The following is an 11721-nucleotide window of genomic DNA, read 5'->3' on the forward strand; positions in this document are numbered from 1 at the left end:
TAATGTCTCTAATCAGGACCACGGCACCTTGAGACAGCTTAAGTTCTCCATAACCCCCATTCAGGGTTTGAGTATGTTTGGATGACGCAACGGCGCTACTTATTGGTTAAACAGAGACGGAATCATAACTCAACCATCTCTGTCTTCAACCACCATCTCATTGGCTCTCCCTCTCAGCATCAACATCCCCAGCTCCCTCATTCTGTCCTGCAGCGGTACACCAGGATGTACAGCCCAGGGTACTCTGGTAAGTTTGAAGCCTCGTGTTCTCACTCAGCTGGCTGAAATTTACTGACTACTGAGCGACATATAGGATTGCCATGGCGGCCGCAGCTGGAGGTGACCTCATCCATATATCCAACAAGCACCAGCCCCCTCATGCCCCATACATCAGCCACCCGTAACATCCTGGAGCTGCGCATGTCGCCGACTGTGCCCGGGCAGCTGTCAAAGCTGCCAACGGCATCTCCAATGCCTATGCTCCAACCCGGCTAAGTATCACTGAGAGATGTAGCACCCTCCATTTTAGAAAAGACATGTTACCTGCTATCACACTGTTGAATTACTGAGCTAATTGCATTCCCAGCACCGTGACATTTTGCCTATGCAGCTGGTGAGTACAGCCATTGCCTCCCTATGATATATCTGTATATTATTGCCTGTTGTGTATGTAGTACATGTATAAACCATCATAATATGTTTATTTTAAAAGATTTGAGTGCTATTGAGACCAGTCAACGGTCAATATGAAGCCCAAGGATGAGCTGCTTGGTCGCCTGTCCGGCGCCTCAGTAGCCCAAAATGGTATATTGAGCGGACATTGCGGGCGCCTTGAGATGCCTCGGAATAGAATGTCGGCGCTCAATACTAACGTTCTTTAATTAAGGGCTTGCAATGTCCTGATCTCATTGACGCCTTGACTTGCCTTGAAAGGCATTTCAAGGGGAATTTTATTTTTCCGACAGAATCATTCGTGTTTTTCATCGCCACGATGGTGCGATGCCCAGGACAGCTGAAAAATGAAGATGCGCAACTCTCTATGCTACTCTGCCAGCTCCGAGCGCGCGATCACGAAGTTCCGGGGCAATAACGTTTGATATGTGCCTAATGGTTGTTCGATCCCACATGACTGGGCCGCTCAAGTATCACGACCGCGCGGTCGCCGACGCTTTGCGCAAGGATTCGCCATTGTAGGCCCTGACTTTGAAATGCGTGCAATGAGCCTGCAATCATCATTGATCCATCCGACGTTCCATCGCGGCCTTGGTACGCCATGGTCCTGCCATAGACAGCTCTTGGGCGCGAATCGCTCCAGAAGATTCCCAGATGTTGGGCCAGACTTTTTCGGGCCAGTTCTTGGAGAAGGGCTTTTAAGTGTCTGCATTCGAGGGGCATCGCGAGCAAGTTGGAATCGACGACGCTTTGGCCCCCCATGTCCGGCCCCAACGCCCTCGCTGATCTCCCCGTCCTCCGAGATCCCATCGAGCCGGCCTACGCTGATGAGAAGAAGCCCGCCCATGATAACGACGTTGTCGATAGCGTCGCACACAAGGCGGAGACGGGGTCGTCGTACGGCAAGGAGTCTTCCCTCGAGGACCTCTCCGATCGCGAAGGCGCCCTCTTCGTCAACGGGGAGCCCGTCATCCGCAACGGAGAGGATGTGTCGAACTTCTTGTTTGACGTGAGGGACGACGGAGATCCAGCGTTGACCTTCCGATCGCTCTTCCTCGGTACTTTGTTTGCTGGCTTGGGCGCCGCGATGTGCCAGGTGCGTTTACCATTTCCTCATCCACTTTGGACCTTAGGTTGACACTCGGGATAGATATATATCTTCAAGCCATTACAAGTGGTCGTGTCAACTGTGTTCCTCCTTCTGCTGATCTACTCCGTCGGCAGCGTGTGGGCGACATTCCTCCCACGGGCGTCATGGGTAGAGAACACTCGGTTCGCCCGGCTAGCACCCGTCCTGGACTTCATCAACCCCGGGGAGTTCCGGCTTAAGGAGGTGCGTGCTGTTTCTCAAAACTCAAGCATCAAAGCCGCGAGGCCGACAGGAGACATAGCATGTTATAGCATCCCTGGTGGCGTCGACGGCTGCTTACGGAAGTACCGCAGTCAATAATTTTGCCGTACAAAAGGTGAGATTCCTTGGCGTTATCCTTGTATCTAGACTGATTAGCGCTCGCTCAGCTTTATTATGACACGAACGTCCATGCCACCACTGCCATTCTGGCAACATTCTCCACTGCATGCTTCGGCTACGGTATTGTAGGACTTTTGCGTCCGCTTACTGTGTATCCAAGTGAGATGGTGTACTGGGCGGTCAGTCTCTGCGCACCTCTCGCGAGATCGCAACTCATTGAGTGTCAACAGAATCTGCCGACGGTATCTATCTTTCAAGGTCCGTTGTCAGCGCGTGCTTTCTGCAGCAAAAGCTAACGTACCCCACCCACAGCGCTGCACTTTGGGACCGAGGGCAACAAGAAACGAGTGAAGCTCTTCTGGATGGCTTTCACCGGCATGTTCTGCTACGAGATCTTCCCGTCCTACATCTTCCCCCTCCTCAACGGTTTCAGCATCGTCTGCTTGTCGACGCAGCACGCACCTGCCAATGTTCAGAATATCATTACGAATCTATTTGGAGGCGCGGACGCTAACGAGGGCCTGGGCTTCTTGTCGTTCGGATTCGACTGGCAATACATTACTTCCACGTGAGATTCCCATCTTCCAACCTTGAGGCCCTTCTGGTACTGGTACTGATAATCTCCGGTCACCAGGTCTATGAGCTACCCCATCGTCCAGCAAGGTACGTTCACCATCTACAATGAATACATGTTCCGCACCTCATCTCGTGCACACCCAGCTAACTCTTGGTTCGGCATCGTTATCTGCTACATCGCAATCATGGGCATCTACTACTCAAATATCTGGAATGTACGTCATCTGCGAGGCATCCTTCATCTGTCGTTCCTGAAGTCACTGTCACCAGTCCCTTACCTTCCCTATGCTCTCCACCTCGCTCTTCGCCCAGAACGGAACCCTGTACCCGCAGTCGGTCGTCTTCGGCGACAACTTCACGCTCAACCAGACTGCGCTCAATGAGGTCGGGCTACCTGCTCTCACTGGTGCGTCCTCTATTCTTCTATCGATGATCCGTGGCCTCAGACCCGTAACACAGGTTCGACCGCATGGGCGAACCTCTGCGCCAACCTCGCGATCGGCGGCCTGATTGCGCACTGCTGCCTCTTCTGGGGCCCGTACGTCGTCGAGTCGTTCAAGCAGGCCCGCAAGGGCACCCAGCCTGATCGTCACTGGCAGGTATGTGGCTGCTTGCGCTCCGTGACGGGTTCCGCAGGTCTCACAGACCGTTCGTCCAGGCTATGCAGAAGTACGACGAGGCGCCGTGGTATTGGTACGCCGCCCTTCTGGCGTTAGCCTTCTTTGCAGGTGCGCCCGTCCGTGCCTTGACTGCTTGCAGATCTGACCGGGGCGGAGCCAGGATTGATTGTCGTCCTCAAGGGCGAGACGACTCTACCGTGGTACTCGTACATTGTCGCTCTGCTGCTCGGAGGTGCGCAGCCCCTTCCTCCGTCCTAAGTCATGCTCTTATCGGAACCATAGGCCTCATCACGCCGTTCTCCACGCTCCTGTACGCCCGCCTGGGCAACGGCATCGCGACACAACAGCTGATGAAGATGGTCGCCGGCGCGATCAACCCGGGGAAGCCCGTCGCGAACCTCTACGTGCGTTCGCCGCCTTGCCCGTTCTTCGCTGGATCGTCCGCTGATCGTGCGTGTGTAGTTCTCGATGTGGAGCCATGACGTCGTCTCGACGTCCATCAACCTCGCGGGCGACCTCAAGATCGGCCAGTACCTCAAGATCCCGCCGCGCACGATGTTCCTAACCCAGGTCTGGGGCACGATCCTCGGCGCGATCGTCAACTACGGTGCGCCGGGCTGCTCTCCCCTGTCTCGGAAGCTGATCCTCATGTCCCTTTCAGTCGTCATGGTGTCAATCGTCGACGCGCAGCGAGAGATCCTTCTGGACCCGATCGGCACACAGGTCTGGGTAAGCACAGTTATTACTTCGACGCGATGTGGTGGGGATAGCTGACCAATTTCGACCTGTCAGTCTGGTCAATATGTGCAGAGCTTGAATAGCGCAGCTGTGACATGGTCCATGGCAAAGCAGTTGTACTCCCCGAGTGGCCCCTACTTCATCGTTCCCATGGGACTGGTAATAGGCATCGGGCCGACCGTGCTTCAGTGGTTCATCGGCAAGGTGAGCGCGGTCTCCGAGTTTGTAACGGCGTACACGACAGCTGACCGCGACTTGGCAGCGCTGGCCCAAGATCGGGCCACTGAAGGTGAACGACATCCTGCTGCCGATCATCTACTCGTACATGCAGTACATGAGCTCGGGCACGACGTCGCCGGTCCTCACGACGATCATTGTCGGGGCGCTCTCGCAGGTGTGGCTGCGCCGATACCACCCGGGGTGGTACAAAAAGTACAACTACATCCTGGGCGGGGCGCTTGACGGCGGCGCGCAGGTGATGATCTTTATCCTCTCGTTCGCCGTCTTCGGCGCGTCGGGCAAGAACCGGCCCTTCCCGGCGTGGGCGGGCAACCCGGCCAAGGGTAATGTAGATTATTGCAACGGGAACGGCGCGCTAGACTGAACCTGTAGTTATAAGGAAATAAAATAGCACAATTTCTCGGTTTACTGGGGGCGCGGCGCAGCCACGTGGCAATATTACCCGTCGTGTGGAGTGAGCGCCTGTCCCGAGCTCCGCCTTGCTCTCTGCGACGACCATCTCCGTCCGGCTCTGGTCCTCTTGCAAGGATCTTACCCGGTACGACGACGACCGCTTTGATTTTCTCCTGCGTCCACGCTTGCTTGGGCAGAGGACATCAGTCGACCGCATTGTCACGCTTCGTTGCTACGTAATTGCGCCAATATCTTACACAACACAGCCTCCGCCGTGTCTCAACAGGCGAATTCACAAATCATGACATCGGTAGATGCGGATGCTACGTGAGTACGCGCTCACTGCACGCGACTGGATGTCTAACGATGCGGCAACAGCGTCGTGGTCCGACCCAAGGCCCCTGAGCACGAGCTCACCGCGGTGGAGAGAGCGCGCAAGACACTTGAGGACGAAATCGACGCGCACAAGAAACAAGTCATCCAAAAGACGCGTGAGCTGAACAAGCTCGTCAGCACCGCGCGTCTCCCTCCCGAGCTGCTCACGGAGATCTTCATGCACTACGCCGTGGGCAACCGCTACCTCTCCCACTATGGCTGCATGGTCGGCGACTCTTACGCGCGCGAACGCTCAAAACGCTGGATCAAGGTCGCCCATGTTTGTCATCATTGGAGAGAGGTTGCACTCAGCTCGCCGAGGTTGTGGAGCGAATTCACCGTGGACAGACTTGAATGGACACAGGAAATGCTTGCCCGTTCCAAGCACGCCCCGCTGCACCTTACGATCACGGGCGTACGCGCAGATCCTGAAGCCGTCAAGTTGGCAATAAAGCAGCTACCCCGCATTCAGTCCCTCGTGTTCAGGATGGGTTCCATGGAAAGTCTCGTTAGCCAGCTCGAGCTAGGCGGTGAAGCACCGCTGCTCAAGTCGCTTACCGTCTCATCTACTCGTCCGACGTTCCTCTCCGTCTCTCAAGATTCTGAGATTTTATTCGACAAAGTTAGCCTTCCACAGCTGACACAACTCGAGCTCGTGGACACGCGAGTCTCATGGCACAATCCGATATTCAGGTCGACTCTCACTCACGTGACTTTCCGGTCTAGCGATACGTTCTACGAGTATCAGAACGCCAGTATCCACAGTGTTCTGCGAGCGCTCGAGAACATGCCTGCTCTCCAGACACTCGACCTCAAAGGCGTACTCCCGTTGCTCCCAGAGGACTCCCCGCCGCTCATCGACGATCTCATGATTAACTTGCCTCAGCTGCGAAGTCTAGTCCTTGGAGCGCCAGCCAAGACCACTGCGTTCATCCTGCAGCACATCGCATTCCCTGCAAATACGACGCTCCAGCTTGATTGCTCGGACTATAGACCAAGCGAAGTCACCCATCTTTGCCCCGTCCTCAGCTCCAAGCTTTGCCCAGACCCTGAAAACGGCGTTATCATATCTCCTCTGCTCACTCTCAGCGTCAGCGAAATTGCAATCAAAGCTTGGAGTGAGGAGTACTCGATGTCTGTGCTCGATCCCACTCCCCTGGCCATGCTACCTGCCACAACAAAGCCCAGACTCTACATATCCCTCACGCGCGTCCCCGTATGCACCTCGATGTCGTTCTTCAGCGCGATTTTGGCTGCTCTGCCTCTTGCAAGTGTGCGCACGATGCATTTCACGTCGAGCGGCTTTGTAATGGACAAGAAGGAATGGCTCCGGACGTGCGAGGGCATGGTCGGGCTCAAGGAGCTCGGCGTGAGCCAGTATGGCGAGTCGGGCCTGCCCGAGGCCCTTGGGAGCCGCGTGCCCGTCCCGGGGCGCGCGGCCGCCACCGCCCGCGCCTGCGCAGGGCTCGTCGAAGAAGCCGCGGCGCAAGATGCAGCAGTTCCTGCCGAGCCTGCGCACGCTGCACCTTACGGGCGTCCGCGTCCGGCGCACGCCGCCCGACGTCGGGGACGACGACGGCGTCGTGCCGCACTACCTCCGGATGCTCGCCGCGCGGCGCCGGTCCAAGGTGCCGCTCGCGCTGCGGCTGCGCGAGTGCGTGAACGCGAGCCGGGAGGACGTCGAGCGGCTCCGGAAGGACGCGGCAAGCGTCGAGTGGGACGAGGTCCTCGAGTGGATCGACGAGGACGAGTTTGACGAGGACGAGGACTTTTACGACGACGAGGAAGAGTTCTATGACCCGTACTCGGACGACGAGCCGCCGCTCTTCTTCTTCCCGTGGTGATTTCCGCTTCCCTCGCGATTCGTGAATTCCTGTGCCGCTGTTTTGCATGTAATGTGTACATCGCATCGACTTCCGGTCATTCCAAACTGGGGTGTACCGGACAGCAACTATAGTAGTTAAGTTAGTGTCGTCTCAGTTTTAGCTTGTATAGTTCCTAATTTTATTCCTCTAACGGCAGCCGGCTTTAGCCTCATGCACAGGGTGCGCGTTTTTATGAACATGTAGTATATGCAGAATTTGGGTGCGTGGTACAAGCGTGAACACGTCGTATGCGCGCTCATGTGGATCGCTTCCGTTAACAATGCAACCTTTGTTCTACATTTGACGAGGCCCTACGCGAATACGCAGCCAACAACCATATTTTGCCTGTTCCGAGGGGCAGGGCTTTGTGGGGGCTACGTGTCTCACCACAACAATAGATACCATACAGCTCACAGGCTCTACACCTGATCGCCCGCGGCGGACTGCCAGTAGCGCGGTAGCGTACAAGAATTTCACTGCAAGCTGTGAAGTGTGTGCTCGAGCAACGTGATCCTCCCCGCGGTCCGCTCACGCATGCTGCATGCGAACGGCTTCGGGTGTCTGTTTGCGAACATCAGCAGTCCGGCGCAGGAGGCGATAGAGAGAAGAGTGGACACGCACGGCACGTGGTCGTCTGTGAACGCAATGGGCGGCGCATCCATCTTGCCCGCGGCGTCCTTTGCGGGGACGATGTCGAAGGCGAACAGGAGGTGGATGACGTTCAGGTACACGGAGGCGAGGCCGAGGGGGTACCCAGGGCAGGAGCTGGTTGGGTTATTTTCAGTGTAGGAGAACTTGAACGTGCACCCGGGTGCTGGGGAACTCACCGTGGCCCGAAGCTGAAGACTATGTCCAGGGGGTCGTCCTGGGGGCGCTTTCCTACGCCCATCTCGAACCGCTCAGGCACGAACAAGTCGGGGTCTGGGTACCTCGTCTCGTCGTGCGTGAAGCCCCTATGCATGATTTGGTCAGGTCTCCGGCCGAATGACGCGTCATCACAGGACGCACCAGATGTTCGCCATCACCCACGTCCCCTTCGGGATGAAGTATCCCTCGAAAAGGTCGTCTTCGTGCAGGCTGTGTGTCGCGATGGGTACGGCAGGATTGAACCGGAACAGCTCCTTGATGACGCAATTGACGTAGGGGAACTTCTCGCGGTCCTGCATGCCGGGGACCCATGCGCCGCCCTCTGTCACGCGGTCGATCTCCTCCTGGGCCTTCTTCTGCACCCAAGGGTAGTGAAGCATCAGGAGGATGAACGTGCTAATCATGGCGCTGGTCTGGGAAGGGTGTTAGAAGAGTGATGAGAGTGGTGTGCACTGATGTGTGAGCTCACCGTGTCTGAACCGCCTGCGCTTCGTGATAGAGCCCTTAGCTGCCAAGCCCACAAGATACACTGCAGTACACACCAGAATACAGCGATGTCGCCGCAACGCGAAGTTCCTTCTCGTCTTGCGCAGTAAGAGGCTCGACGGTCCCAGGCTCCAAGAGGTTTTCGGCGACCCAGCATGGCGAAATCGTGATATTCCCTGCGTCCTGCGATAAAATGTACAGTTGATTCTACGAGGATATAAGAGACATGGCGTACGATATTTTGCTTTATGGTTGCGTATGGCAACCAGGAGAACTCGTCCATACGAGCCCTCGCACGCTTAGCCCAGCGTTTGAAGCCAGCACCGGGGAGCCATGCTGGGACATGCCGCACTGGAGGCACATTCAATACGCTGTGGAAAAGAGGCAGGGAGAACGTACATACACAATGGGAAAGTGTCTACGAGCCACTTTCCGGGCTCGATCGCCTCGGTCATGAGATGCGCGTGGTCTGCGGCGAGGCGGACCAGCGGGTCGTCCTTGTTTTTCACCTCGATTCCATAGAGAAGACGTGTGATGAGAGATGTCGCAGCCCTGGCGACATGGGTTAGCGTAGACTTTCACGTCGGGTTCGAATGGGTCCCGCACCATCTAGTCAGTTCCAACACATCTGTAGGCGTGCGTTGCACGCTCAGCACGAATTTTAACGACTCGATCTCCTGTACTTCCCAGTACTTGGACGCCGTTTTCCGGTGGACGAACGTCCTGACGAGCTGGCGACTCTTCTTGAACTCGGGACCGTAGTTCATGAAGAGCATTGTGTCGCGCTTCATGATCTCTTGAGCCATCACCTAGCAAAATTTGTTGAGCATTGCGCCAAAAGCAGGCATGCCATGACGAACCAGCCGCGGCCGGTGAGAATAGGTGGCCCTGCGCTTAATAAACATCGCTTGGGCAAGCTCTAAAGAGTTGATTACCACGAAGCATTTGTTAAACGAGCGCATGTGGCATATGGGACCTAAGATACGAAATAAGGGTATCAGTGCCACCAGATTATTAGAGGACAGCGAGTTACCATAGCGGTCCGACAAAGCCGCGAACGCCTTGGGGAGATCTTTTCGTGGTAGCTGAAAGAGATTGCCCACAAGTGGCAGTGCGGACGGTCCCGGAGGAAGATGTGCTCGGCTTCCGCGCTTGCTGAGGCTAAGTAGGATAGCTCCGAGAATCAGTGCGAAACTGAGCAACACCGAGAGTATCAGTGGGTCTGTAGGTATCACGAGCATTGGAAGGGACGTGGCGGGAGCGAGACCGGAACCGAAAGCACATGTCATTGCGACCTACTTATACCTTAAACAACCATTCAAAGTAGAACCCAGGGTCCCCTCTCCACGGCATTAGTGCCCTAGACATGACGAATGGGTCTCGTCGGTACAAGCCATCAACACCCTGGGCACTGAGTGCGTTAGGGCCGCGGCTGATCGAGACGGGGTCAATGCTGGACGGGCAGATATAAGTAGACCCCCCCACAAGTCTCCTCCGCTCGCGAGCCTCCCTATGAGGCGAGGAACCGGCGTTGAGGCGGAAGACGCCGACGGCTTGGGCGTAGTACCACGGACCCGCACCCCTATAACCTCGCCTGTACAAGGACCTTCCTGAGGCCACGGACTCGCTGGGCCACTGCTGTCAAGGTACATCCGATGATGTAGGAGCTTGAAATGCTGAAAGAGTAGCGCCTCACCGCTACTGGCCGCACTTGCCGCTGTCTGAGAGCATCGAATATTGAGATGCTGCGCTCAAGGGATGTCGACGAGGCCTGATGTCGATTTACCAACGAAGTTCAGACGGCATTTTTGAACTGGTGAGATTGTGTTGAGAGCAAGACATCGACATAGTCAAAGCAGAACAAAGCGCCATGAACTCGGAGTCGTTACTCGGAACAGGAACATTCCGACTGTATACGACCGTTCGCCAGTCCCATCATGTGCAGTGACACAGGTCAGTTCTACGAACAGGGCCTCGACTGAGGAAAATGTACTACTGTGTGAGATGATAAGAAATCTGAGGGCCTAGTGTTGCATGTAGCAATACAGACTCGGGGGTGTTCAGAGTCCATGCGCGTTTCACCCGCCCGCGCTTCCGACACCCTGAAGTTTTGCGCGCGATCCCATAAGCTGTCGTGCATGGCTGACGGGGGCCAGAGCCGCAGTGTGGAACGCGACGCCAACGATGACTCTGTGACTGTTGAACGTAAATAACCGTCATCTAACCATTGTGGAGCTCCTGCAGGACTAGTTCATGTAAGGTAGCTAAGCACAGGTACACTGCGGTTTTTTTTGGGGGAGCGATACGAGCAATACAAGCAGTGTTGAATAAACATCGGCTCTTATAACTACGCGCGGAATATACAATCAAGTCATACAGTACAAGTAGCGTTAAGTAAAGATAAGTCCTTCTCGCACGCGAGATATATACAAACGAATCATGCACCATCTCCTTTTCGCCTTTCGAGACCCACAAAACCTACATCCTTTCTGCCACATTAGAGGAAGTCGATCCCGACACTCGAAGACGAGACCGTGACGGAAGAAATAACGGTGTGGCCCGGCTCCATGTCGAAAATGGCCGCGTCAGAGACGCCGACAGGGCCTGAGAGCGTCTCGGCAGACACATCAGTGAAGTCGACCGTGCCAAAGTCGACAATGGGGGCGAGGGTGGTGGTACCATTCTCGAAGAGGCCCTGTACGGTCCACTCTACGTCCGCCCCACACATAGAGCCGGTATGGATGTGCTTGGAGGCGGTCTGGCCCGTGCTCTGGTTGATAATAAACGCTGTGCCCGACGTCGCGTTCGTCGCGGTCGCCGCGGTGATGTTCACCGTGACGATGTCACCCGCCGCGAAGCTGATGTCCGAGAAGTTGAAGGCTTCGCCAGAAGGGAAAATCTCGTAAAAGGCTGCGAGAATACGGACGGTTTGTCAGCATGCGAGGAGGAGGGCAAGGAGGGCGGACTGACCAGTGAAGCTCGATGAATCATTTTGGAGAGTGAGGTCGATACCAACCGTGAGGGCGTTCTCGCAGCTGATGGCGCCAAGGCCGACCCTGGGCGGATGCAGCGTAGAGTTTACTGGGGTCCTTGCCCTCAGGCACACTAAGCGTCGGAATCATGAACGACCCCGTGACGCTCGAGAAAGTGCCCTACGCGGAAGTCAAGCCTGTCAGCACACGCAACACACAGAGACATAAGAGAAGGTTCACCTCAGTCGCATTCAAGAAAGCGCCAGCCGTTGCTGTCACATCGATGACGGTGTTGTTCGAAGCTGTCGAGCTGCGCGCGCGGCCGGAACGACGGGTGTTGCGGACCTGGTGAAAGCTCTTGAGGGGCGGCCGCGAGACAACGGTCGTGTCAGCAACTACATCCAACTGGACTGAGCTACGACAAAGCTGAGGAGCAAAGCGAGAGG

The 11721-nt window shown here is 56.0% G+C and overlaps 4 protein-coding genes across 4 annotated transcripts; 2 read left to right on the forward strand and 2 right to left on the reverse strand.

Annotated features, from left to right (window-relative positions):
* Positions 1-225: 225 nt before the first annotated feature.
* Positions 226-495, forward strand: PHACADRAFT_200404 (uncharacterized protein; the record flags this gene model as incomplete). Its single annotated transcript, XM_007400670.1, has 2 exons — positions 226-247; positions 314-495. 2 exons carry the CDS (start codon positions 226-228, stop codon positions 493-495), a joined length of 204 nt encoding a protein of 67 aa, XP_007400732.1.
* Positions 496-1432: 937 nt separating this feature from the next.
* PHACADRAFT_152456 (uncharacterized protein) lies at positions 1433-4720 on the forward strand (the record flags this gene model as incomplete). Its single annotated transcript, XM_007400671.1, has 17 exons — positions 1433-1768; positions 1823-2005; positions 2064-2138; positions 2191-2322; positions 2374-2401; positions 2456-2711; positions 2778-2806; positions 2864-2934; positions 2990-3125; positions 3179-3318; positions 3378-3447; positions 3500-3571; positions 3622-3743; positions 3802-3946; positions 4001-4068; positions 4132-4281; positions 4340-4720. 17 exons carry the CDS (start codon positions 1433-1435, stop codon positions 4679-4681), a joined length of 2355 nt encoding a protein of 784 aa, XP_007400733.1. The 3' UTR covers positions 4682-4720.
* Positions 4721-5070: 350 nt separating this feature from the next.
* On the reverse strand, positions 5071-9544 carry PHACADRAFT_152457 (uncharacterized protein; the record flags this gene model as incomplete). The annotated part of the gene is made up of 10 exons (XM_007400672.1): positions 5071-7511; positions 7572-7715; positions 7778-7903; positions 7959-8230; positions 8346-8486; positions 8539-8654; positions 8707-8855; positions 8910-9112; positions 9164-9279; positions 9337-9544. The coding sequence occupies 10 exons, from the start codon at positions 9542-9544 to the stop codon at positions 7424-7426; spliced, it is 1563 nt and encodes a 520-aa protein (XP_007400734.1). The 3' UTR covers positions 5071-7423.
* Positions 9545-10800: 1256 nt separating this feature from the next.
* PHACADRAFT_200408 (uncharacterized protein) lies at positions 10801-11501 on the reverse strand (the record flags this gene model as incomplete). Its single annotated transcript, XM_007400673.1, has 3 exons — positions 10801-11213; positions 11274-11359; positions 11494-11501. 3 exons carry the CDS (start codon positions 11499-11501, stop codon positions 10801-10803), a joined length of 507 nt encoding a protein of 168 aa, XP_007400735.1.
* Positions 11502-11721: the final 220 nt, after the last annotated feature.

This window comes from Phanerochaete carnosa, assembly GCF_000300595.1.
Source record: "Phanerochaete carnosa HHB-10118-sp unplaced genomic scaffold PHACAscaffold_11, whole genome shotgun sequence".
In the NCBI taxonomy this organism is placed as follows: Eukaryota; Fungi; Basidiomycota; class Agaricomycetes; order Polyporales; family Phanerochaetaceae; genus Phanerochaete; species Phanerochaete carnosa.